The 26,335-nt window shown below is 37.0% G+C and overlaps 12 protein-coding genes across 12 annotated transcripts; 3 read left to right on the top strand and 9 right to left on the bottom strand.

Annotated features, from left to right (window-relative positions):
* Positions 1-41: 41 nt before the first annotated feature.
* On the bottom strand, positions 42-1,580 carry C9374_010193 (uncharacterized protein; the record flags this gene model as incomplete). Its single annotated transcript, XM_044685710.1, has 1 exon — positions 42-1,580. The coding sequence occupies one exon, from the start codon at positions 1,578-1,580 to the stop codon at positions 42-44; it is 1,539 nt and encodes a 512-aa protein (XP_044544363.1).
* Positions 1,581-2,126: 546 nt separating this feature from the next.
* On the bottom strand, positions 2,127-2,885 carry C9374_010192 (uncharacterized protein; the record flags this gene model as incomplete). The annotated part of the gene is made up of 1 exon (XM_044685709.1): positions 2,127-2,885. One exon carries the CDS (start codon positions 2,883-2,885, stop codon positions 2,127-2,129), a length of 759 nt encoding a protein of 252 aa, XP_044544362.1.
* Positions 2,886-3,017: 132 nt separating this feature from the next.
* On the top strand, positions 3,018-3,863 carry C9374_010191 (uncharacterized protein; the record flags this gene model as incomplete). Its single annotated transcript, XM_044685708.1, has 1 exon — positions 3,018-3,863. One exon carries the CDS (start codon positions 3,018-3,020, stop codon positions 3,861-3,863), a length of 846 nt encoding a protein of 281 aa, XP_044544361.1.
* Positions 3,864-4,299: 436 nt separating this feature from the next.
* On the bottom strand, positions 4,300-4,650 carry C9374_010190 (uncharacterized protein; the record flags this gene model as incomplete). Its single annotated transcript, XM_044685707.1, has 1 exon — positions 4,300-4,650. The coding sequence occupies one exon, from the start codon at positions 4,648-4,650 to the stop codon at positions 4,300-4,302; it is 351 nt and encodes a 116-aa protein (XP_044544360.1).
* Positions 4,651-5,162: 512 nt separating this feature from the next.
* C9374_010189 (uncharacterized protein) lies at positions 5,163-7,036 on the bottom strand (the record flags this gene model as incomplete). The annotated part of the gene is made up of 3 exons (XM_044685705.1): positions 5,163-6,592; positions 6,641-6,956; positions 7,028-7,036. The coding sequence occupies 3 exons, from the start codon at positions 7,034-7,036 to the stop codon at positions 5,163-5,165; spliced, it is 1,755 nt and encodes a 584-aa protein (XP_044544359.1).
* Positions 7,037-7,165: 129 nt separating this feature from the next.
* On the bottom strand, positions 7,166-8,869 carry C9374_010188 (uncharacterized protein; the record flags this gene model as incomplete). The annotated part of the gene is made up of 1 exon (XM_044685704.1): positions 7,166-8,869. The coding sequence occupies one exon, from the start codon at positions 8,867-8,869 to the stop codon at positions 7,166-7,168; it is 1,704 nt and encodes a 567-aa protein (XP_044544358.1).
* Positions 8,870-9,863: 994 nt separating this feature from the next.
* On the bottom strand, positions 9,864-11,854 carry C9374_010187 (uncharacterized protein; the record flags this gene model as incomplete). The annotated part of the gene is made up of 3 exons (XM_044685703.1): positions 9,864-10,740; positions 10,790-11,450; positions 11,506-11,854. 3 exons carry the CDS (start codon positions 11,852-11,854, stop codon positions 9,864-9,866), a joined length of 1,887 nt encoding a protein of 628 aa, XP_044544357.1.
* Positions 11,855-12,435: 581 nt separating this feature from the next.
* Positions 12,436-14,724, top strand: C9374_010186 (uncharacterized protein; the record flags this gene model as incomplete). Its single annotated transcript, XM_044685702.1, has 2 exons — positions 12,436-13,298; positions 13,347-14,724. The coding sequence occupies 2 exons, from the start codon at positions 12,436-12,438 to the stop codon at positions 14,722-14,724; spliced, it is 2,241 nt and encodes a 746-aa protein (XP_044544356.1).
* Positions 14,725-14,923: 199 nt separating this feature from the next.
* On the top strand, positions 14,924-18,083 carry C9374_010185 (uncharacterized protein; the record flags this gene model as incomplete). The annotated part of the gene is made up of 3 exons (XM_044685701.1): positions 14,924-15,122; positions 15,249-16,494; positions 16,553-18,083. The coding sequence occupies 3 exons, from the start codon at positions 14,924-14,926 to the stop codon at positions 18,081-18,083; spliced, it is 2,976 nt and encodes a 991-aa protein (XP_044544355.1).
* Positions 18,084-18,234: 151 nt separating this feature from the next.
* On the bottom strand, positions 18,235-18,933 carry C9374_010184 (uncharacterized protein; the record flags this gene model as incomplete). The annotated part of the gene is made up of 3 exons (XM_044685700.1): positions 18,235-18,692; positions 18,740-18,801; positions 18,896-18,933. 3 exons carry the CDS (start codon positions 18,931-18,933, stop codon positions 18,235-18,237), a joined length of 558 nt encoding a protein of 185 aa, XP_044544354.1.
* A 63-nt stretch (positions 18,934-18,996) lies between these two features.
* On the bottom strand, positions 18,997-25,158 carry C9374_010183 (uncharacterized protein; the record flags this gene model as incomplete). Its single annotated transcript, XM_044685699.1, has 1 exon — positions 18,997-25,158. One exon carries the CDS (start codon positions 25,156-25,158, stop codon positions 18,997-18,999), a length of 6,162 nt encoding a protein of 2,053 aa, XP_044544353.1.
* Positions 25,159-25,323: 165 nt separating this feature from the next.
* C9374_010182 (uncharacterized protein) lies at positions 25,324-26,286 on the bottom strand (the record flags this gene model as incomplete). Its single annotated transcript, XM_044685698.1, has 1 exon — positions 25,324-26,286. The coding sequence occupies one exon, from the start codon at positions 26,284-26,286 to the stop codon at positions 25,324-25,326; it is 963 nt and encodes a 320-aa protein (XP_044544352.1).
* Between the last annotated feature and the right edge of the window lie 49 nt (positions 26,287-26,335).

Genomic DNA, 26,335 nt, shown 5'->3' with positions numbered 1-26,335 from the left:
GAGTGGACAAAAGTGTTAATGGGTTTAGCGATTGCTCTTTCTTAAACGTTTGCATCAGTTCCAATAATTCTGTCCAAAAACACATTTCCAACCTTAATCTTTTTTCTTGAGCAGGATTCATCCTCTTCGTCATCCTGAAAGAATTCTTCGCTGCTTTCAAAGGAGCTTGTGGTTGCGCTACTACTGGTACTACTAGCAGAGAACGATGATTTTTGTTGGCAATCATCTTTGGTAATCTTCTTCTTTCTCTTCTTTTTGCTTGTTTCTTTGGTGCTGTGAGGAATGGAAAATTCATTTTCATTTGCATTCGTTGATTGTGTAATGACCTCAGTAAAGATGGAATCTGAGACTTCTCCTTCAGAAGTGAGTGGAGTAGATACTGGATCCACATATACCTGATTGTGTACATTCTTGTAATGTCTTCTTAAGCTAGCTTTGTGTTTTAACACTCGTTGACAAATATCACATTTAAATTGTTTTGTTTTCAAATGTGTTGTCTTGATATGATCGTCTAAATTTCTCTTGTTGGTATAACACTTGTTACAGTCTTCAAAGTGGCATCGAAACACTTTTTTCTCATTCTTGTGAATGGTTCTCAAATGTGCCTGTAATGCCTGTAAATCTTTAAATTCCTTATTGCAGATGGTGCATACGCTTTGTTTTGGAGAATGTTTCGTCTTGATATGTTCCAATAATTCGTGTCTGAATGAAAATGTTTTTCCGCACGATGGAAATCCACACAAATGTCTCTTTTCTTCATGTTTCTTTAAATGTTTGTCAAGTTTTCCCTTAGATGTAAATTCCTTGCCGCACGATGAATGTGTGCATTTGTAGAGTGAAATGACCACTGGTTCTTCTGAGCTCAAAGTTTGTGCCAGAGATGAATCTTCGAGTTGTTCTGTAATGCCATTAATATTATTAATATTATTTTCTTTCTTTAATTCCTCGCTCTGAAAATCGGAAAATACAGAATTAAATTCATCCAAATCCGATAATTCTAAAAAAGGTGAATCAATAGTAAATCCTTCCTCTTCCATCAAGTGATAATGATGATGCTGTTGATGATCATCAGGATTAAATTCCCGAAGATTTTCCACTGAAATACCTTCTCCTTTTTCCTCATCATGATTCTCTTGTTCAAGCACAGCCGAGTGTTTTTCAAGAATGTGAGCTCTTAGTTGAGACTTTTTATGAAAAGTGCTACTACAAAGCACACATTCAAACGAATTACGGTGCGACTTTCTTTGTGGTGTGTTATTGTTGGTGTTGAGATGAGAATGATTTGGCTCGGAATGCATATCGTCGTGATGATTAATATTGGTATTCTTAGTATTACTATTCGAATAGGATTCCAGCTCTTCAATCATTGCAAGGGATGATGATGGCAATGACATGTTTTTCATTTCCGAAAGCGTTATAATATCGTTATTCTCATCATTTTCCATATTCTCAAGTTGGCCAGTGTTCATCAACAAGACTTCATTCAGCTCCTTCAAAAAATCATCCTCTTCTCCATCATGACGGTTTTCAGTTTTGGAGCAAGCTGTTGTTGCTTCGAACAAAGATCCCGAAGAAATCATTTCAAAGTTTTTTTGCGTTCCAAACGAATTGGAAAAATTCATGAAATTTGTGAAAACCAATTTGTGTAAGGACAAAAACAAGCAGGACGCTTGCTCGGGTTCATGTTATGACGAAAACATGTAACGACGAAGGATCTTTCGTATTGATCCATTGCTTCTCAAATGATGACGAAATGTATTTGATTTATCATGAAATTAAACAACATTTTCAAATGTAAAGTTTCGGTCTTGTCTGATGCAAAGGTGAAGGCAAAATATTTTAATTAGAGAAATTGCTCAAACCATAACTCCTTGGCACGAATGAACAACTGGGCATTTATGAATGTATTTTGAGAAGCGTTCGTTCTCAATGATGATAAACTTTGAGCGACAGGCGGACTGAATCACAAATGTCGATAAACAACTCCTGGTGTGTACAAAAGCTGATTACAAATTTGCCTCTTGAGCTTGTTGAACAGAAACAACAGATCGTAAACAAGCACAACAACTGGACTTCATTTTATAACCATCATCAGTGCTTTTTAATATTACTCTAGCAGATTGTTTTTAATTAAGCAACCAGGTGTCTTCTTTCACAACGTCATCCTTTAAAAGATTGAGATTGGCCCATTCTTCTGGGGATCGTTCTTTTTGTAAGGCAGCTAAAATTTCATCTTCTTTTGCCTTCATGACAATATAATCTTTTTTCGCCTCATGATCGTATCCCATCAAATGTAAAACTCCATGTGTGAGAAGCAGTGCCATATGATGATTCAATGAAATATTCTTTTCTTTGCAATGATTCACAACATAGGGTTGCGAGATGATGATTTCTCCCAAATACTTTTCTTGCTCCAAAATTAATTTGTGTTCATTTGCCAAAACTGCAGCTAGCTCTTTTGAAATTGGACCATTTCCATCAGTGTCCATTAATGGGAAATTGTGTTCTAGATTCGGTGAATAGGTAGGATATGAAAGAATGTCGGTGGGTCCCTTTTTTCTCCTATCTTTTTCATTCAATTTTGTAATAAACTTATTTCCACAAAACACAATATTTAGCGAATAATCTGGATAAGATGTATGTTGTAAGATATCATAGGTAAATTCTTGAATTTTTCTCGGATGGAAGATGCAATGTTTTAATTTATCGGAAACTTGAATTTTATCAATTAATTGTTCTCGTGTGAGTGGTTTTGGTTTTTTATGTTCGTTGGATGTTAAAGATTTCTTTGATGATTTTGAAGATTGTTTCCCGAGAGCTTGGTCAATAGAAGTTCCCAACTCTTGGAACAGTTTGACCAGCTGACGCGACTTTTTTGCAGACATTTTTTTGTAATTCCTTTCGTTGCAGTGTTGGACCAAAAGATTCGATGATAAAAACAACGCAATGTCAAACGCATACTCACTAAATTGTTTCATCCTTTGATCTCTCAATTAATAGAAAGCCATGAAAAAAAAATGAATATTTCAACAAACTCTACCCATTCCGAAACACCAACTTCAGAACATGGCGTACCTTCTTCATCATCACCGTCCACCCCAGGACGATCACCAAGAATTATCACTCCGAGAAGAGATCATCACGGTGGTAGTTCTTCATACACTCCTCTCAAAACTCCAACATCATCCACAAATTCTTTGATTGATCATCAAGATGAAAAATCAAAACAAAAACGATCGGAAACTATCTTGAAAATGTTTAATAGAGAATTAGAAAGGAATGCAACATTTGTAAAATTAACGTTTAAATTAATTGATTGTGATGATTTAATTTACATGTATGAAAATAGTATGGTATTGAATCCAGTCTTAAATGTAAATAATAATCCCATGTTTAAGTGTCATGTTATGTATTTAGACTTGACTGGAAACCGACTTGGAAATGCTTCATGTTGCAGTTTACTTGCTGAAATTTTGGCCCAAAATTCAACAATTCAATACTTAAATTTGTCTCTTAATGATATGGGAGTCGAAGGTTTGAGTGAGCTTGTGAAAGTATTTCATAACGTGAAAAACAAATCAGAAACAGCCATGCTATTACCTCACCAACCACCAGCATCAACAGAAAATAATCACTCTCAGCAACATGTAAATACCACTCTGAAACATTTGGATTTGACAGGAAACAGAATTGGAGAAGAAGGAATACGGGCTCTGATAGAAATGGTCAAGAATAATGACTCACTGGTGACTTTGAGTGTACGATCGAACCGAGTGAAATCCAGCAGTGGTGTTGATGCTTTGATGGAATTGATGGCACTGGCAATGTCTGGTTCTCATTCGGTGCGAGAAGTTTTTGTGTAAATGATGTATTTGGCTTCGAAACCATTTCGGAGAGAGGAGTTGATTTTCTGATGAACCACTGTTTGGACACATCCACGAAATTCAAAACAATAACAAGTTCAATCCACAACCATTCTTTTTTATATCAATCGATACTCTCAATATCCACACAATTTCATCATCAACATGTTCTTTATTTACAATTTCATGCAGTGTGTGAGATAGGGAAGGAATAAATAGTGAGTGTCATCAACAACGCTAAACTACTAACATTAAAGGGAGAAAACAGTTAATCCAATTTCCACAAACAGTTCAGTTGCAAAACTCAAAAACTCCAAACTTGTTAGAGAACCAACCGCATCTAATGATGATGAAAAGGGTAAATCCAAACGTTGTTGTGGTGATGACTTGGGAAGTACAGAAAATTGTAAAGAAGGTGTTAGGTAGAGAATTAGAGCTAATCCATTTGGAATTGTTCTTCGTCATCACTTGGAACAATTTCCTCTTCCTCTTCATCCTCTTCCTTCTTCTTTTTCGTGTACATCTCAGATTGGTCCTCTTCAGAGGTAATGCCAGGAATGTTTGGCAAATTCACTGGTGGACTTTTTGCCATTGGTGAGTTGCGGTAAAACAACAAAGCATTTCTGGTATAAACACGACGAGTACCACCTGGAGTTGTTCCATAGATTGTACCACCTGGAGTCTCGGACAGATCACTGATTAACACGTTCTTGTTATCAATGTTGATGGTTGCCGATTTTGTTGGAAAACCAGGCATTAGTTTAGCGTTATTGCTGCTAGTACTCATCTCGCTCTATGATTTTTAAAATTCAATCACCGAATCAATTATAATCAATTGGCTGCTCTAAACTTGTAGTTTTACTCTACAATGTTGCTGTTGTTGTTTACAGGAACAAAACTCTCAATGATATGGGTCCTTCAGTTGGTGCGCTCAACCACAACAAAATGACTCAGCGATATCAACGGTTGCTGTTTGTGCGTTCTTCAAAAAGAAGAGCAGGTGAGAGGAAAGGCAGAGAAGAGGATTTGAAAATATTTTTTTCAACACGACAATATTTTTGAAGCAAGCCTGTTGTGTCTTTGGCGGCAAGGAGTTTGAGGAACCTTGAATTGTTGTTGGGCAAGTATTGGACTTGAAAGAGAGATGATACGGGAGGAAAGGCAATGTTTCACTCTTGGTGTGACCTGACTGAAGAGAAGAGATAGAAACAAGAAGAAGGAAGATATTTTACTATTTTGGAAAAAAAGTCTCGCAGTTTGTGACTGTACCAATCAATCAAGGATTGTGAAACCTTCTGATCACATGGAGGAAAGCTTTTTGGGATCTCTGTAAAATTTTCTCTTCTTTTGTTGAATTGGTTCAACAACGGTACTAACTTTGTTGTGGTTGGGAAGAGCTCTCTGACTATATTCTTCCATATTGAAAGAAGCTTGTGGATGTTGGCAAAGACCGTCTTGACTATAGCTCACTTCAAACTGAGAAATGGTCTTTCTTTTCACTCCAGTTGTTTTTGGAAGATCTTCTGAGTTCTTCCTTACTTCTTCTTGTTTTTTGGACATCCTATCTAAGGGAGTGATGCTCTTCTTCTTGCCGTTCTTTGCTGTTAAATCTTCTTCCTCTTGCTCGCTATCAGAGTTTGGTTCTTTTTGAGCTGGTAACTTGTTCTTTGTGTTGGAATGGGTCGCTTCTTTCGTTGAATCTTTGATTTCGTTGTTAATGTAGCTCAACATTTCCATTACCTCCTTTAGCTTTCCTTCATGAGGAATAACTTTCTTACCTTTTCTCTTGTTGCTTGCTGCCTTTACATAGTTCTCCTTTTCCATTCTTGTTAACAACTTTGTGGCTAGGTAAGTGCTAATTCCAACCTCAGATGATAAAGCACTGACAGTGATGTATTCTTCTGACAGAACAAAGGCAAGTGCTTTCACATAAGACCTCTCCTGATCTTCCATTTCTTTGACAGCATCTTTTCGTTTCTTTTCAATAAAAGCAATAATATCTTCATTCCTTAAGGCAGATATCTTTGAAAACATAGTTTTCACATCCTTTGTGGTGAAAGAAAAGAGGCCAACTCTCTCTATTTCCTTACTTAACTTTTTCATTTCTTCATCAGCGTTGTTGGAAGCCAATTCCTCCTGTGAAAGTTGAGTGGCATCGCTTTCATTGTCATCACGAGCTTGTTCGCTTTTTGATACCGACATCACCTGGTCCGCTTTTTTCTGTTCCTGAACACGAACGGTCCATTGAGAGGCAGTAGGTGTTGAGTCATGGTTCTTCTCAAGAGGGAAGGATGCAACGTTATGTGATTCTTCATTGCTTGTTGTTTCGTTTTTGCCTTCAGCGTCACATTCAAAATTTTCTGACATGGTCCTTACTCTAATATTCAAACTGTGATATTGGGTTTCAACCTGACCAATTTTAAGCTTTACAAAGTCCTTGTTGAATTGTTTTGATTCTTCCTCTCGCAAAGCTCTGAAAAAGGCTGGTTCATAATCAGCAGGAGTGATGTCCTCATAATATAACAGCTTCATGGTGATGTATCTTGTTTCAGGAATTGGTTGAAGCGTCTGAGCAAGAGTAATAAGAGTCCTCAGCATCATGATCATTGATTGAGTAATTTCTTGCTTTGTTTGACCACACTTAATTCCCACTTTCTTATTGGTCTGGTTGTTTTCTACTCTTGAAACATTGACCTGAGCTCCCTCTCTGTCTGGATACGTGATCTTGACTGCTTTCGTGTCATACACATGTTTAAGAAATGTTTCGGAATACTTACACTCATAACTTTCAATCATACTTTCCATCTCGTTAGAGGGATCAGAACAAACACCAAATATAATGACTCTCAAATACTTTTTCTTGAGTGCTTCAAATACTCCCTTCTCAAGCCAATCAATCAAAGTTCGAGCCTCATCATTGGCCGGCTGAAGAGACTTGATATTGATACCACTAAGGCTTTTATCTTGAAAGCAATCCTCGGGGAATATATTTCTCAAATAGCAAACGGAGGAGATGGCTGTTCGCATTAAATTCCTCATCAAGGTGAGAGATTCCTCATAGGTAACAGATTGAGTTCTTGATTGTTGCGCAGTCTATGTACGACATTCAATATAATAAGATAAAGGCTTGTATCCTGGTTGACCATAGGAGAGCTTGAACCTACCGAAGACATTTGCTGAAGTTTTTTTTTTAAGGAGGAATGGCGTTTGGTCGGTTTGAGATTGTAAGGGATGGGGAGTGCAGCTTTGAGGCTCAATGTGATGAGACTCATGATCTTAACAAAATTGTTTTATTCACTCCACTACCTCACATACACATACAAGATATCGTCATTGCAAAGAGATTTACGCATCATCTCTTCATCAGTCAATACCACTCGATTCAAGCTTTGTTCCGACGACGACCACAAAATGGTATCACAACTTGTAAATCCAGTGGTTTGGGTTCTCAATTTACCCATTACCAAGGACTTGATCGATGCTAACGTGGTTGGTACAAAATCACAGTACATGGTGCAATTGTAGACTTCTTCCACCGTGTTGTTCGAGGTGGGACATAGAAATTTCACGATCAATCGCATGGCATGTTGATGATGCTGATGACTGCGAAGCTCTGTGGCAGGCCCCTCAATAGAAGTAGAGGTTGAAGGATGAACGAAGGAGGATGCAACTTCTTGCGTGTCCGAGTGGTCGACCATTTCATTCGAGAAAGAACTCATTGGAGTTGCTGTCACTAATACTTCTGAATTGATATTGGATGAAGGCTCTGCTGGGGTGTATCTTCTCTTTGAAAGTTTGCGAGGCTTCTTTGTTTCTTCTTTCATTCCTTCCGTAGTGGCAGTACTGGCGTTATCCTCTTCTTCGAATTCATGATCTGCTTTCTTTCTCTTACTTTGATCAGTGCTGGATGATGATGAGGACGACGATGAGGAATTGGAAGAAGAAGACTTTTTCCTTTTCGATGAAGAGCTAGTACTATCATCATTGATACTTGTGAGTTGGGTTGGATCTTGTGAAGTGGGTGTGCTATTAACGCTGTTTGGAGTATTGGCTTTGCTTGTAGTACTTCGTTGGATGCCTTCTCTCTTATTGACTCCTGTCGATCTAGCCTTGTTAGGGTCATACAAACCTTTGGTGTAGCGCCATTGTTTATGATAACAAGTCATGCATGAGATTCCTGGTACTACATCATACTCAGGGAAGCAATTTCGATAGTTATGAATGTTTCCTTGATGAATGGAATAATTCTTGAGGAAACTCACGGAATTGGAGTCTCTTTTGCAACAAGCACAAATTTGCAAACCTTCACTGTTGACATGTTGTTGAGGAGGAGGGGAACTACCTCGGTTTTTCATTGTTGTTGAGGTTGGAGAGTTGGATCTTGAGTGTTTCGATGAGGATTTACGAGTAGAAGAGCTTGATTTTGGTGCTTTGACGTTTTCTTCAAAGTGTTCCTCTTCATGTTGATGCATCATCTCTTGATGATTCTCTCTTTTAGTATGGGATCGAGTGGGGAGGCTGGTTCTCAATTTATGAGACGATGACGATACTGATGACTGTTCCACAGTATGTTTGAGAGGTTCTTCTTCTTCTTCTGAGCCCCCACTTGACCACAATGTGTTGCTAAATCGAGGATAGTCCTGTCCTCCATGTTCCTGGTTGATATAATCAAGTGCTCCCAATAATAAGTGAAACGACTGAAGAGATCCTTTTGGTGCCTTATTGTGAATGGGTACTTGAGGAGGATGATACACGGATAAGGGATCATACAAAATTTCTGAATTGGGAGAAGTGGCAGATGATGTCGACATTGAATGATGATCTGCAATTGAGTTGGAAGTACAAACTGGTTCCTGAGGATGAGAAGGAGGTTGCAATGAGGCCATGGTATCAGAAGTACCAGAGTTCGATATCATTTTTGGTGATGATTTAGTACTCGCTGTAACAACACTGGTCGAAGCTAAGGAGAATTGGTCGGAGGAGAAGGAAAGGGATTGAGTCAACATGTTCTAATTTTAAATGATGTCTGACAGTAAGCTTTGTAACGCTCAAAATTGGTTTCAAATAAACACTCAGATGGAATGGTGGTGCTCTTGTTGAGATGATGACAGTACTTTCCGATATGAATACAACAAGAGGTGAGAATATAGATAAATTGGCCAGTAATTTGTTTACAATCGAATCGGACTTAGAACTAATAGAAGTTGATAACGTTCAATAAAATTACAAATAGAAATACACAAATTGCATACATAGAATGGATGCGGAATAGCAAATGCTCTGGTGACAACTTGTTGATTTTTGCCAGCAGTAGATGATGATTGTGAATTACTTGTTGTTGGATTCTCTTATCGCGCACAAGATGCACCTTAACAAGTCACAGAGCCCGTTACAAGTATGAAAGTATGTGGAAGGGTTTGAGAGGTTTTTTTTGGCAGGTGTCGTTGAGAGAGTTGGGTGTGGTGACTAGAACCAACGCTTCAGCTGAATACAATGCTGAGAGTTGCTTCAGCATCATGGCAGTTGTAAATATCTCAAGGAGGAATAGAAAAAGGATAATGTCGAGAGTAAATCAGCAATTGGATAATGGTTCTCGAGTTTCTGAACAATATAATTCATAAAACACCACATTCGTTACCCAAGAGGAATAGTGTGTGTCATATGGAGATGGTTGAAAATGTCTAATAATGGGGAGTGGGTAAGGAGATGTTGTTTGTGGTGATCATCATCTCTGGTTGTAAAGTACTGGCCTCGTTGGTATGAAACATGATGTCATCCATTCTACTTTTTGGTGATATTTTGACTCAACAACCTTAAATAGAGTGACCATTAGTACTGTTGGAAAAAGCTATTATTTGCTTCCCACAGACGGTTTACATTCTCCGTCAAGCACGCCAAACATTGGAGTGTTCAAAATTGATGCATGTATTTTCATTTCTCGTTTTAATGAGCCTTCATTGTTTGAGGTGACTAATCGCTGACAAGATAGTATTGGGAAAATTAGTGTTGAGCATTATAAATATTCTCAAAAGCTCTAATAAATTGAACAAGTCGTTCAACCCCTTTCAATGGCATTCCATTGTAAACGCTGGCTCTAAATCCTCCAACACTTCTGTGTCCAGCTAAACCTATGAGGCCAACTCTTTCCGCCTCCTTAATAAATGTCTTTTCAAGAGTCACATCCTTAATTTTAAAAACAACATTCATTCTGGAGCGAAACTCTTTTTTGATAGGCAAATCAAAGAACGAGGACTTTTCGATGCAGTTATATAAAAGATTGGCACGTTTTTGAGCAAGCTCATCCATTGCGGACAGTCCACCATGTTGCTTGATCCAATCAAATATGAGATCAGCCATATAAATGGCTGTGGTAACAGGTGTGTTAAGAAGAGATCTTTCTTGATAAAGTTCTTGGAAATCAAGCATGGATGGCACATAATTTTCTTTTTCCTTAATTAAATCTTTTCTAATGATCACAATGGTAAGGCCTGCAATTCCAAAATTTTTTTGAGCACACGCATAAACAAGCCCGTATTTCCTGATGTCTACAGGTCTGGAAAGAAAGTTTGAGCTCATGTCACAAACTAATATTTTTCCGTCATTGGCAATGTCATCCAAGAAAGTAGAAGGCTTTTCCACTCCTTGTACGGTTTCATTTTCACAATAGTACACATATGAACATTTTGAATATGACTCATCATTCTTGATATTGTTGATTTCGTCCAAGCCAAACTGTACAGCGTTGCCTCCCATGAAAGCTTTTGCTTCTTGATAAGCTTTTTTAGACCAAGTTCCTGAAACAACATAAATCGCTGTTGTTTCTGTGTTTTCGCAAAGGTTTAATGGAATTGCAGAAAATTGTGTAAAGGCCCCTCCTCTGATTCAAAAAGAATGAGAATAGACGTGAAATAGTAATGAAAACTTACTGCAAGAAAAGAACAGCGTAATCATCAGGGATATTCACCAATTCTCTCAATTTCTTCTCGGCACTGTCCATCAGATTCATGAATTTAGGTGCACGATGAGAATATTCCATAATTGAGATACCCTTATCAAAACATAACAAGTTATCCCTGGCTTTTAACATAACTTCAGTAGGAATTGTTGCTGGCCCTGGATAAAAATTAAATGTTACACAATCTCTTAGAACTTGTTGTGTCAATACTTGATTGAGTTGATCACAATCTAAAACAAAGTAATCTGCCAATTCTTTGGTTTTTTGGAAAAGTAAATTAGCTCCAAATCCAATGGCAATCGTTGCAGGTCCATTGTGTTTCATGTTCATGTCTGAAACGCCATCACCCACCACAATAATGTTTTCAACCTTGCTGTCAGTGTGGTCAATGTTGATCTTGTCAATAATACCTTGCAATACTGCACTCTTTCCTTTTACAAGCATTTCATCGTTCAAAGATAAATATTGGTGAGTGTTGATGTCTGCACCATCCTCTGGAAAATTAACGTCTACCGCATGGATATTTTCACTTGGTATTCCGAAAAGTAATTTAGAATAATATTCTACAATAATTCTTGGGCCTTGGGAAATGACATGAATCGGAACTGGATAATTCTCTCTCACGTTGTTGACTAATGTGAAAAACAATAGATTTTCAAGCCTCTCATCATGTCAAAGATAACTTACTGATGGTGTCCATTTTGGGTGTAATAACACTATCCATTGATCTTTCCAAATACTTTTTAACATGTTTCATTGTTGGTGAAGCAACTGACAATCTTCTAGCATAGGATTCAGTCATCGGAATTTCTCCTTTAATTCCTTGGTTGGTGATATCCATAACTTTTGAAAGAGCATCATGCAATCGTTTTTCCTTTTCATCATCGGAAATCGAATTATTATTTCTCAATTCTTCTCTCAAAGCATACTCCAACAAGGTAACTAAACTCTCTTCTCTCACCAAAGTACTATCAAAATCAAAGACTAACAAGGCTGATGGAGCCAAAAGTGGTTGTGCTGATGACGAAGCCGACATTTTTTAGGTGAAATTGAAAAAACAAAAACATAACAAGAAATCATGATTGAATAAGTCTTGATATTCAAATATGAAAGGACAGGGCCATTAAACTGTAGCATGCTTGGGATGATCCTTTCGAAACTGAAGAGTTTTCATTCGCTTGGAAAGCATGGATTTCGTTGTTCAAAAAAAATTCGCGCCTTCCTTCATCATCATCAGGCTGTTGTGGATAATAATATATTCGAAGAAAAAACGAAACACCGTTCGTACCAACACCACACAAATTTTAGGAGTTTGACTCTGTTTTTCGGGCAAACCCATCACTATCATTCATATATAGTGTGAATAACAACGTTGATTTGAGAATTTGTGCTTTCCGCATTCTCTGACTCAGCATTTATATAATTCTTTATTCTTCATCTTTTATTCATCCATTCTATTCACTACACATTGTATATCAAATCATTATACTATTCTACGATATTACTGATCAATTAGTTCATCATTATATATTTATTCACAACTACCTGTTCATTCATCTTTCTATAATCATAGACACCAACACGCATTTGCCAATGTGGACACTCAACATCAACATAATGCCAGAACATACAGCAACACTACAAGAAAACACATCACTTGAAAATTCTATGAAAAAGACCAAATCTTCAAACACCATTGAGCTTCTTCAGAAAGAAAAGCCTCCAGTTATTTTACAATTAGGCAAAGATGATAAGTCATCAACAAATAACAATATCAAAATCAATCTCGGTGTAGGAATCGGAAGTAGACAACGCAAGGAATCAGCAACATCAAAGGCATCTAACGGAATCAATAGTACAACTGCTGATACTCTCCCAAAATTGAACGATGGCCAAGAAAATGTTTTGAGTTATGCTCATGCGGCTTCAAACAATGGAGATAACCAACCAAGATCTGTTGGAATAATTTCTACAGACAAAATTCATCATGGAATATCTCAGAAAAAAGGCCAAAGTAGTGAGGAAGAGGAGAGTGACCAAGAGTATTGTGATTCTCAAGAACCTGATCTTTGTAACGTGTTTGTCAAATATTTGCCTCAACATTTTACTGATCAAGATTTAAGAGAGTTGTTCAAACCTTACGGAGAAATTGTTACTTGCCATGTGATGACCGACAAACAAAGAGACAATGTATCCTTAGGTTTTGGCTTTGTTAGATTTTCATCAGAGTCAGAGGCACAAGCAGCCATTAACGGATTAAATGAAAAACCTATAGAAAACAAGAGATTGCTTTGCAAATTGTCCAACAAAGTTGACAACAAAGAAAAAGACCAACAAAGTAATCTTTTTATCAGAAACATTCCTCCTCATTACGATGAAGACAAGCTAAAGAGCGCATTTGAGGCATTTGGTCCTATTACCAAAGTTAAAATTATGAGGGACCAAAACACTCAAAAGAGCAAGTGCTACGGCTTTTGCGAGTAAGTAGACATTTGAATTTTGAAATATATTAATATTTCGTTCCATAGATTTGAAAAAAGAAGCGATGCACTGACAGCCATTCAACAAATGAATGGATCTAAGCTCGAAGACGATTCTTCGAAAGATATTCTCCCACTAGTTGTTAAATTTGCTGACACAGAACAAGAAAAGCAAAAGAGAAAACAAAAAAAGAGACAAACTCAACATGCACAAGCCCACATCCCTCCCAATGCTTTGCTTCACATGAACCAAGTTGCAAACGCTCTAGCAAATAATTCTACTAATGTCAATCCAACCATGTTCTCCTATCCAATGTATCAACATCCTCATCAGATGTTAATGAATCCTCCTTCATCACTTGTTGACAGAAGAAGAAGCTTACCTGATGATCATGAGATACAAAACACAGAAATTTCTACTAACCCATACCATGCAGACATGCTTTCTCATTTCCATCACATGGCTTACTTTGGCCATGTTCCTCCACACATGCAACAACATCTTAATATGCCTCATCTACCCCCTTCTGATCGTAGTGCAGTTGTTGGTAAGCCACTTTCAAAGACTGGAGGAACAGAATCAAACAACACTGATAATCAAAAAAGAGAAAATCTATCAGATGTTAGAACGTCAAATAATTACATGCACCATGGTTTTGGAAATATTCCTTATTACAACCCTTACTTCAATCCTTATACTCTACCTCCTCACCAATTTTATCCATCTACTTTGCCTATTTATGATGAATCTTTACCACCAAGCAACAATAATGATTCAAGCAACATCAATCACGTCAGACGAAAAGCTATTTCCACACAAACAAATTTAGAAAAAGCGAATACAGACGAAAAAGAAGGAAAATCTGAACCGGCTAACTTGTTCATATTCCACCTTCCAGGTGATGTTGACGATAACAAGCTTCATGATCTCTTTAGCAAATTTGGAGACATTGAATCAGTGAAAGTAATCAGAGATAGTAAGACCAATTTGAGTAAGGGTTATGGATTTGTGAAATACTTTAGCCTTGAATCAGCAATTGAAGCAGTGTCTCAAATGAATGGCTATCAGCTTGGAAAGAAGCATTTGAAGGTTTCATTCAAAACTGATGGAAATGTTTCATCACAAAATTCTGCCAACACTTCTGCTAGTAGCAACGGCTCACCAAATACATCTAACCCATCCTCCTATCCATCCCAACGAGCTATTCCTCGTGACAACCACCTTCAAAAACATCAAAATTCCACCCTCACAACCACTTCAACTGCTGCTTCCTCAATACCGTCTTACAGAGATGTTTCGAAAGCAGCAGTCCTCCTCGACAGCAATAAGAAACAAACTCCTCCAACACAAACAGTGGCAGCAACCACTTCACCTCAAGTGGTTGAATTCCCTGCTCTTCCATCAACCTCTAAAAAACAGCGGTAATAAATTGCTGGTCGCGAGTTTTTGAAACAGTCGTGTTTGATCTTTTCGAAATCGCCCAACACGGGATTTTCAAAATAATTCATCCTCCACAAAAATATCACAACTCACTCCGATGTTGTGGCATCATCATTAATTTTATTAATTTTGCAATTTCTTCTGGCCACCACCATCATTGTTGCTCAATAACCTCTCCAACGATATGATTCGTCGTTCTTCATCTTCTAAATTCTCATCGTTGACCTCTCCGCAAGTGGAAAATAAACGAGACAGTCATCAAGATGAATTCTACGATAATTACTTTTCATATTACACCAACAAGAAGGAAAGCGAACAAAACAAATACCGAATATTGATGAGTTGTCTGTATTGGTTTGGTTTTAGTTCGGATATTTATTTTGGTATGTTTTCGAAATTCATAACGGTACAAACGCTTGATCATGATGTTGTTATCATTATTAATCATCATACGATCGTAATCAACAATGATCATCATCGCACCACATGTGATCATTAAACACAACAAGGCTTTCTTACTTGGTCATTTCTCATCGAGTTCTTTTCATTATTATTTCAAGGTTACGTTAAGCTTGAACTCGCAAGCGTTCCACCCATCATTCCACTTGTTTCTACCTTCTTCATCCCGTGTACTATATTTGTATTAATTTCTATTGCTTCAAAATGTAAATCTCTAATCATGAGCTACAGAGAGAACAAAGCAACAGCACATTCTACTGCGTTGAGTTCAACTCCCAAGGTCTCTGCCACTCCCAATACTGACAACACTCACAAACTTTCCACTGCGTTTGATTTCTCAAATGACAGCTATCCAAGTATTAATAATTTGGATAAAAAAGTCACTCCTACCTTTCTTCCAATTCCTGGCTCCAGGGAATCCTCACATGCTGGATTTGGTGGATCTTTTCAAGATTACTATTATCAACATCCTTCACCGTCTTCACATATATTGGGAAGAAGCGAATCATTAATGAGAGTACTTGAAGAATCCGATGACACTGTGATTAGAGGACGAAGATTGAGAATGCATCATCATCTTACCGCTGATAATAGCCCAGCTACTCCTTTATTAATTACTAGCTCTCAAAAACTTCCCCCTATTGAAGAAAAATTATTTGAATTTAACTTTGAATATTTGGAAGAAAAGAAACAGTCATGGAGTGAGCGATTAGACGTGGCATTACATATTTGTAGACGACCCTTTTTTTATTTATGCAGTTGTGTTGGGCTTGTGACAAATTTACCGGCATTTAGTGGTCCAGAAATACAGAACCGAGTCATTTGCTTGGGAGTTTCCTTAATATTTCTAATTGGACATTTAACATATTGTATTAGAGATGCTCACAAAAAACAATACGAAAGAGGATTATGGTCATTTGTTATTGGCTGGATACTTATTGTTAATGTTAGGTTAGGCTATTGTTCTCTAAATCCACTATTTATTGGAGAGCGTACATGGAAAATATCATTATTTTCCTTGGTATTTTGCCTTGTGTTTGCTCTGGTGTCATTGACTGAAGAAATTATTGTGTTTTTATGGAGACGTTGGATATTACAACAAGAACAGGAAGAATCAGAGGAGAACCAGGATCAGGAACGATATGAAATTGACGAGAATGAACACGTGACAGAGGTGACTGAAAAAAGAAACTCTAGATTTCAAATTTTATACTCTGCTCTATCCCGAGGTGTTTCCTTTGGTTGTCTGCTCTTTGTCACTCACTGGCTTTTTACATCTGGAACTACATTAGTGAGGTTAGTAATGATTGAATTTTAATCATATTAATTTTTTTTATTCATCTTGTAACAATAGATGGAGTGGATTTCCAGGATTTCCCTACAATTTATCCATAGTCGCTGCCTTAAACTTGGGATTAATTTTGGCCAATTTGACCTTAATTTTGAGATCTATCGTCGGCTTTGTTGTAATGCTAAGCTTTGCTTTTATGCTTTCTTACATCCCAACCAATGATACTTCGTACTCTATTCTTATTTTGATGGCTTCAATTGTAGCTTCCCTTGTGTTACCTTCTATTTGGATTCATGTGTTGATTAGAAAACATACAGGTTATTCATATGCAGCATCAAATTTGTCTGCTGCTCTCTGCTGTGCTACTGGCCTGTTCATTTATATTTTCCAAGTGATACTTTTAGAGTTTTCTACACCATCCAGCAATCAAGATTCAAGTGTGACATGGATGAAGTTTATAAGGAAAGAAGCACACGCATTATTAATTTTTAGTTGTGTCATCATTTCCACATTTGGTATTGGTTTGGGAAATATTATTCGACGACCTGTCTTGGGAAGAAAACAAGATCCTCTCTCTAGCAATCCCCTTCAAAACCCAAACGATGGTATTGCTACCTCCTTTTTCAAATGGTTCATACGAGACGACGGTAACAAGAAATCACGCCAATCTCCTTTCATGCACATTGACAAACGAATACTGGCCGTCGTCGTTATTGTGTGTTGTTTGACACTATTTCCAAGCGTAGGATATAGATTATTTTACGCCAAAGTTCCAATCAATCAATCCAAAGACGACATAACATTAATGACTTTTAACGTTCACAATGGTTACGACTTGTACGGAAGAAATAATTTTAAGCGAGTGTTAGACATTCTAAAACAAGGTAGAGCTACTGTCATTGGACTTCAACAAAGTGATACGAATAGAATCTCTGCTTCAAACAATGATCTTTTAGAATATTTGAGCTTTTATTTGAATATGTATGAATATTATGGACCTTCTTTGCGCGAAGGATCGTTTGGCTGCAGCATATTATCTGCATACCCATTGGAAGATCGTGCTTTTTATTTACTACCCAGTAATGACTCGGAGCAAGCAGTCATGGTCAAAGCTTACATAAGAGCAACAGATTTCGATGGTGTTGAAGAAAGTGGTGGTCTTCCTACGAATACTTCCTTGACAGATTTTTACTTTTTCAGTAGCAGCTTTTCAATGAGAAATAGGCATGAACAGTTTGAACAAGCTCAATATGTATCACGTATCCTGAAATCTGTTTGGTCAAATAATGGGATTCACGATCGAACCTTTGAAACATTTTTCCTTGTTGGAGATTTGAATTTAGCAACAAGTGACAAGTTTTTCAATGAGAGCCATTTAACACAAGTCATTAGTAATCCAATTGTTCAAACGAATGCAAGTTCCAATTTCACAACTGTGGATTACATCTCCATGTCCGTACGAGAAAATAACCACGCACGATACGTGATTATGAATTCAACAATACTCCCAATCGATCAAGCTATTTCGTATCATTCACCACTTGTGTCTTGGTTTAAAGCAATTGAAAAACCAAAAAGAAAGAAAATATTTTGAGAAGTAATTGAAAGACAATTCCTCAATGGTTTGAACTTCTAATATGATTAGTAACAATATGGTGTGTTGCATAACATCCCGAATCATATTTACTGAATTGAGTTCTCAATTTATTGTCAACAACAAATCATGATTAAATTTGATGTTAAAATCAATGTTGCAAGGTTTGGTATCCTTGTTCCAAGTTCCTTCGAGCTGTAAAACTTGCCATACACAAAGGTACACACCAACACAAACAAACCAAACAGCATGAACTTGACAAAATGGCAAATTGGGCAATGATGTACGGATTCAATGAGTTGAACATGGTTCTTGCTGCGCTGTAGCACTGAGACGAATAGAGCATGACAGCCATTGCAATTAAAATGCCGATTAAGGCCAAAACCATAAATCCTGATGCCGCTTGAACGAGTGAATACAGTGTGTTTGATTCCTTTTCCTCATTACTCAAGCAGAACATGTCCAACAGGCGAGCTATAATGGCCATTATTGAGCATGCTGCTAAAATATATCCAACAATGGAATAAGTGAGAACAAGATTGTTGATGGAAATTCGATCGCATCTTGACGTTGAAATTGCGTACTTGTAAAAAGACGAATAAATATAAACTAAAGGTTGTGTGAGAGAATTTTCTCAAACAAACACAAAAACATACCTCCCCATGATGCCATTCCCGCAAACGCAAGACATGTCAAAAGAGAAGCAACACCAGTAATACTACAACAAGATTGGCAGTACGTGACATGATCGGAAGATGAAGCGATGACGAAATCAATATTGTATATATTATAATCGTGCTGTCAATACAAACCTGATGCTTGCAGCTCGCTCTTTCGTTCTAACATGCATTTTTTTTGTACTTTGACAAGTGACACTGCAACTACAACCATGTCAAAAAACATCATGAGTTTACTACTTTTGAGACAACAGGAAAAAGTTAAATTGAGGATCCAGCAAATAATTCAAATCCTTAATTTCTTGATTCTCCATAAAAGATGACAATTGTTGAAGGTCAACCATGGAATGTCCAAGTGCGTTCATGGAGAGTATCAATTTAGCCAAAGTAATAAATATAGTTGGTTGATAGGAATAATTTCCAATCCAAAATAATCCAAGTTGTTGTTTTCTCTGTTTTGATAACACTTGTAAAATGGTTGTTACTTGTTTCTCTAACTTGGAAACCATTTCTTGTTTCATAGTTTCATTTAGAGTTTTCAGTGCTGAGAGGTGGAACGACGCTAATTGTGAAATTGCCAATTCTTCAGTAAATACGTTGTCTTCTTCCTTTTCAAAGAGCATTGTTTCTTCGTCATTGTTCTTAAATGGAAGAATGATTTCATAGTTTTGTGGCTTTTCATTAAATGCTTCAGGAAGTGAAATACAAGAGAATAAAAAGTTTTTACATTCATCGAGATGTGAAAACTTTTCAGCAACCAAAGCAAAGGTTCTTTCAATCACAAATTCTCTCTGAAGCTCAGAGCAATGTGCATGATCTGCAGCTTCACTTCCATCAAAGGAAGCAATTAAGGGAGATAGAACTAGTGATGCTCTCTCTCTAATTTCATCATCTTCGTCTTGGAGCAGTGTGATGAGACAAGTCCAAGCAATAAATCTTGTTTTGCACAATTCGTCGCTCAAAGAGTATAAAATTCTCGAATGTACAATGCTTTCAATACATGCTGCTCTTACGTGGCTCTGTCGAACTGGATCTGATGCATGCTCAATAATTTTAAGCCACATTTTGACAAACTTGCCGTTCGGATCAGTGTCGAGGAGTGTTGGAATAAATAGACCAAGTAACTCCACAACATGTTGATGAATAAAAGTATTTGCATCCTTTTTGTACAAATAAAAGAGTCTTTCAGGGACTCTATTGGTGATTCCTGGAAATTCGTGCTCCATGTTTGACACATCTTGGTAGATGTTTGCTTCAGATTGAGTATAAAGTGTGACAAGTGCAGCCAATCCAAAACGAGCACACTCAGCATCTGTTTCTGTAAATAATGCATGTTCTAATATTATTGGCCGGATTTGCTGTACTGTTAAATAATTTTTGATGTGAGTAAAGTGCTCCTTCTTAGAAAGGAATTTCATGATAGCTCTTCTTACATCCATTACTGAGTGTCTAACTAGATTCAAAATAAAGTTTGAATCTGTGTCCTCTTTACAATAGAAATAAAGCATGCAAGTTAATGTAGCAGCATTTCCAAACATTTCTTGTTTCCAAGGCTGTCCGGTTGTTGAATCATTTTCAGAAAATAGGGTATTCACAGCACAATTCCACAATGATTCAACAATATGCTGAGGTATATTGGCATATGTAAATCGTATCAAATGGTAAAAAATTTCAAAGAATACAGATCTCGTTCCGAAGCATCTATTTTCTAATGTTCCTACACAACTGGTGCTTAACTGTGACAGACACTCCACTGAAAACTCTTGCACATTTTCCAGTCCTTTGAAGCTTGTAGTAACAAATCTATTAATTTGGCATAAAAGGCCATGTAATTGATTTTGGCTTTCAATTTGTGAGACTTGTGATGGAAGTCTGGAAATAGACTCCAAAACGCATTCTTTCACTAAAACAGATGGAATCAAAGGCTCCAAAGCTCTTGCTCCAATTGATCGTGCCATATGATGAATCATTGTGAAGCACTTCTTGACATATGGAATGAAAGCAGAAACAGAGTTATTCTCAGCATCAGTGTTCTCCTCTAAAGATGGTCTCAAACGAGATAATAGCAATAACATTGGGTAAAGGCTAGGGTGAAGCACTCTCTTTTGTTCTCTATTCTCATTGGTTACAAGATCTAATTGTTCAAGTAAGAAAGATCGTAATCGAGAATATCTTGTAAAGAATTCGATACCAGTCTTATTGGAATCATTATCTCCAAATGATCTATGAAGAAGAGCAGTATACACCATTAATGAAGAGTTCTTAATGGCCCAAACCGTGGAGCTAAATCCTTTGAGGGACACAATAAATCCATCTTCTACAAATTGTTGAACATAGGTTCCTAAACTTGCATCATGGAACAAGAATCTCAAAACATTCAATGCGTTGACTATTTGATTAGTACTATAGTTGTCCTTATTAAGAGCAATGTTAAGTAAATATTCCATTGTTTCTGGTAAAAGCTTTTTAGGGAGGGCAGTTGGCTCTGCTTTCATAATAGCAGCAAATGTCCATGGCAATCCTGCAGATCTTCTCAAAATGCTAAATAAATCTTCTTTCCCAATACCATCGAGAAGGTATCTTGTCCATTTCGTTGGAATGTTGGCCAATTTCTCAACTCCGCATGTTATTAATCGTTTACACAGCATGTTAAATCCAACTGCAGACTTTTCAATAGCACCATTATGTTTTGTCATTAGTAGTACATTCAACAAAATGTCACCCAATTTTTCGACTTGTGAAAAAGTGAGCATGCACTCTGGTGATAATTCATCTCTACATTGTGGATCAGGATACAACTCGACATGTTGAACGATGGTAGCAATAAGCATTGCTGCACCTTTCACAGCAAGCCAACAATTCACAGTTAATGAATGGCTATCCTCAGTAGCTTCCTCATCATTGTCGAAATAGATATGTCCACGGCAATCAACTCCAACACCGTCTTCACCATTTTCAGAATCTCCTGTGGAGATACCTGCTATAATCTTGACAGACATGCTACACGCTAGTTCTAAGGTACCAACTAGGTCTTCCATCCATTGTCGCCACTCAGTTGCAAAGTGTTTCTCTTTTGAAAAATCCAAATCCGAAATAATGTAGATGAGTGTTTGTAAAATTCCTATTAGAGCTGAACCTTTGGCAATGTTGAAAATACTTTGTGAACATGATTCTGTTTTTTCTTTCAATAGCTTGGTGAGCTTTCTACAGAAGGTTAATTGAGTGGAAACTGTGTTGTCTGTCTGTCCATTCTTGGAAATAATGGGTTGATCCTCTAGTTGAAGCTCCCAGTTCAAATCTCGAGAATACTTGTTGAAGAGTAATCGATAGAGAAGTGCTCCAGCATCTGATTCTCGAAGTCTGGGGCTTTTGATAAGCTCAAACGCATTCGTGGCAAGTATTTTGACTGTTTCAGGATCTTCAAAGCCACTCAACGGTGCTGGGAACAACAATAATAATTCATAGATCACCACCCTCACTTTATCCCAGCAGCTCCCTAAAGTATTGAGCAATGATAACACGATCTTTGAAGAAAACAGGCTCATTCTTTTCCATGTAACTTGCTTTTCTGAATTGGTTGGATAAAACACGTCAATGGTGAAATTGTTGGCAAAGGTTTTCAACAAACTCTTGCAGCAATCAAGAGCAACAAGCAAGCGTTCATGAGGACACCCAGGATAAAGTGAGTTAAACACCTCAAATGCATATTCATACAAGAAATTCATCAATAACGCATAGGAATCCCTGTCCTTGTGCAATTCATCTAGTTTCTTTTCTGGCAATTTCAAAGTTGTGGGAAGTGAGATCTCCATGAGTAGATCCAATGATTGATTCCTTTGATGTAGCAGGAATATCCTCATGGCAATTTCATTAACTCGCTTAACAAAACGTTCAATAGCATCTCCAAAGCCATATCTAAAAGAGCTTTTACATCCTCGTAAATTAAGTCTGATAAACTTGATGACCAATTCTAATTCAATCTTGGAAGGCATGGCTGTCTTTTTCGTAGAAGTAATCACCAAATCGAATGCATCCAATCGTATGTCGTGGTCGTTATGAATGAATGCCTTCTCAATGAATGATAAATCTCGTTCAAAGTCTAATTCGTATATGGTCAAGCTTTTAGCTGTTTTAAGAGTGAATATGATGGAATGCAACAACGCAGAATACTCAGCAGAAGTGTTTGCAAAATGTAACTGTGTTTTGAATCCATTCACAAGGAATCCAAGACAATGAGGATTAACCTTCAATAATTTTGGAAACAAGTGAATGAAAACTGCTGACCGCTGTTTCTTTGTACAAAGTGCAAGGAAATTGATAACGGGAGACAAACAATTTTCTTCCCATTTGGAAATCAGATTTTGGTCCTTCTTGCAATCCTTGAACATATCGCTAACCATTCTTTCGTAAAACAAACTAGCATTTCCATTTACGCTTCCGTTCAAATGTCCAAAAACTGAGAGAGTGTTAGAGAATACTGTTGGACATAATTGATGCATTTTTGCAGCTCCAACCCTAGATAACAGAGCAATCAATGAAATGTATTTTCCTTTTCTTGTCCATTCAGTTTCTAGCAGGTTTTTGGCCATCACAGTCAAATCAATTTGTGACTTGATTTCTCCTAGTGTTAAATCATCTCTTAAGTCCAAAACATCCATAAATAACTGTCTCATTTTAGCAAAAATGTCATAAATTGGGTTCTCAATATTTCTAAACACTATTTGAATTGCTTGTTTAAGAAGATTACATAGCCTGGTCTCAAATAGAAGCCTAGTGTCAGCATCCATTGCTGACATTTTTTGTGTTTTTGCATATTGTTGTACGAAAACAAGGCTGTTCCCATAACTCAAAATTGAGAATAGCTTTAGATCAGAATCTTTAGATTCCAGGCAATAGTAGTTCAGAAGCGAAAAAAATCCGTCAAAAAGTAAATTATAGGAATGTCCGTTGCATGTAACATCAACATCAAGCTTTGCCACAGTCATTGCGCTAATGACACTTGAAAACCAAGCCATCTTGGTCACATGATTACTTTTGATCAAAATGTCCTTGAAGCTTTGAGAGTCAATTCCCAGGATAGTTTTTCGAGAAATGTTTTCAATGTCCTGCTTTGTATAGGTATACTGTTGTGACTTGTCAGAAAGAAAAGAAAAGCTCAATGCTCCGGTGTCGGTATTAATAAAATCTCGGATAAACACCTCAAATAGCATCTGCATGAGCGCATCCTTATTTTCAAATGACAAGTCTACAAGTCTCAGAATTAAGAGTGCTCCCACTCGCTTACAGTCTCTTGGGAAAGAGTTCTCAAAGACAAATTTAAAGCTCACGCAACTAAGGGTCATAAGAGCCTCCCACATCACTCCATATTTTGATTCTAAATGTTCATTGTCCAAAGAAAGCAGTTCCATTATGTTGCTTTGTGTCACATCTCGACCTTTGTTCTGTTGAAAATATTTAAATGCTTGCTCTATTGCTGACACAAATCTGTTAATATATGCCAATGAGAGCTTAGTAGATCCAAAAACAATATCAAAAAGTAGTTCACCTGTCATGGCGTTTTGGGATACTGTATGTTCAATGACCTTGGCCAATTTGTACAAAATAATAAATAGGAATTGTTCTAAAGTTTCTCCAAAATGAACAGCATCAAGTTCGATGATGTGTTCTAATTGTCTGCATTGATATGTTAATGTTTCTTCCTCTATAACATAAGCATTACTAGTTGCGCTTAGCCGAAGCTCAAACAACACACTGCAAAGCTTTGTCATTTCTTCTGTGAAAGCTACTTGAGTGACTCTAATAATTTCCGTGTTCAAATCTACGTTTAAACCTTGTTTGATGTGATTTTGAGCCTGTTGTAGTCCCCATTGCACATATTTATGGACATGCTTCGACTCATTGATGAATAATAATGAAATAATCCATCTGATAATTTGTCGAAATGTCTCAACATCGTTTAAAATTAATTTTCGGTACTCATCTAATAGTTCTTCGGAAATAGTACTCGGAAGAGTGCACGCATCAAGCCGAAGCGCATCTTTTCCTTGATGCTGTTCAGAATTGGACGTTTGTGCTTGTTTGAATGACGAAGGTTGATCGGATATCATAAATATCCATCTCATTATCTCTCGGAATATATTCACCATATAGTCTTTGTTCGGAGCATTAGACTTTGCTAGTAAAATACTGTCATATTTTTGTTGTTCATCAAATCCTTGAATTAACTTTTCAAAGAATTTGCAAATCTGAAATTTTGGAACAGAAAAATTTACTTCTAGAGAATTGGTTACTTTTTGCAATTCATCCCGCAAATTATCAATGAACTCTTGGGTAAAGAGTGAAGATTGTTCCTTGTTGCTGGCCGAGTGGGTTGTTGTTGATGAGGCTGTTCGGGACATTTTTTTAATATGTTTCAATAAATTTTACAACCTCCTCCAAGCTCTTTGATAAGCTCATCTTCTCTGCTTTGGACGGAAATGCTATTGTTGAGCCACACTACGAGAAGTTTCATGTCAAAAACGCCAAATGTCACAATTTCTATTGAGAGTTATCATGGAAACCACTCACACATCATCATCCTCGTCATCATTGCTTCTTTCATCATCTTCTTCTTCATCAACTACTCGAATATCATGATAATAATGTGTGCTTCCACCAGATAGCTCAAAATCATCGCAGCTGCAGCAACAACAGCAAGCCAAATAAATCATTCTACCTCCGATCATCAGAACAATCAAAACAGCCAATGAAATCCACTTGTATTGACACCACACACTAGCTCTACTCAAATAAAACAGTGTGGTTGACATTGGACTGTGAAATTCATAATGAAACATTGCAGAAATGCTACTCAAATGTTCCAACACTCCAAATAACATGTAAATACTCGGAAGCCAACAAGCTGCATTTCCTATAATACTTTGAATTTTATCCACAATATTCGGATTTGAATTGTTATTGTGATTATTCAATGAAGAATGAGAGTTATTATTATTATGGTGTTGTTGTAGTTGTGAAAATAGTTTTTCCATCAGGCAGGAAAGAAATACAGCCACACTCGGTATAAAGTAAAATAAATCAATCAATTCATAGAGAAGATGAAGATATCGACCTCTTGTTCCGATATGTTGCAAAAATTCAACTCCTAATGATGAATCAAATCCTTTGATTGAGTTTGAGAGCATGGTGTAAACATTTGAAATAAATAATCGGGACCAAATAAATTGAAAAATCCACGTGATGATAATATTCGCAAGTAAAAGTAATATACTCCGAGTATTGGCGTGTGTTTTTATGAACCTTCTGAGTGCAATAAGATGATCGAGTACGGATTCTTTGAGAAATGTTTTCAGTTTGTTTTCGAATGATGATGATGAATTGTGATGGTTGCTGGTTAATATACTATCCGTTTGTACATTGGGAATGGAATCGACCAATTCCTCTTCAGTTTTGTCTTGATCATGATGATGTTCAATGTCTTTGGTTGCTGTTGACAGTACAGAATTCCGCTGGTGGTAATCAATCATGCGATTGTGATTTCTTTTTATTGTGTTGCTGATTTCTTCCAACTCCGCA

Source organism: Naegleria lovaniensis, assembly GCF_003324165.1.
Source record: "Naegleria lovaniensis strain ATCC 30569 chromosome Unknown tig040, whole genome shotgun sequence".
Classification (NCBI taxonomy): domain Eukaryota; phylum Heterolobosea; class Eutetramitea; order Acrasida; family Naegleriidae; genus Naegleria; species Naegleria lovaniensis.
This window is presented reverse-complemented; position numbering and strand designations above follow the sequence as displayed.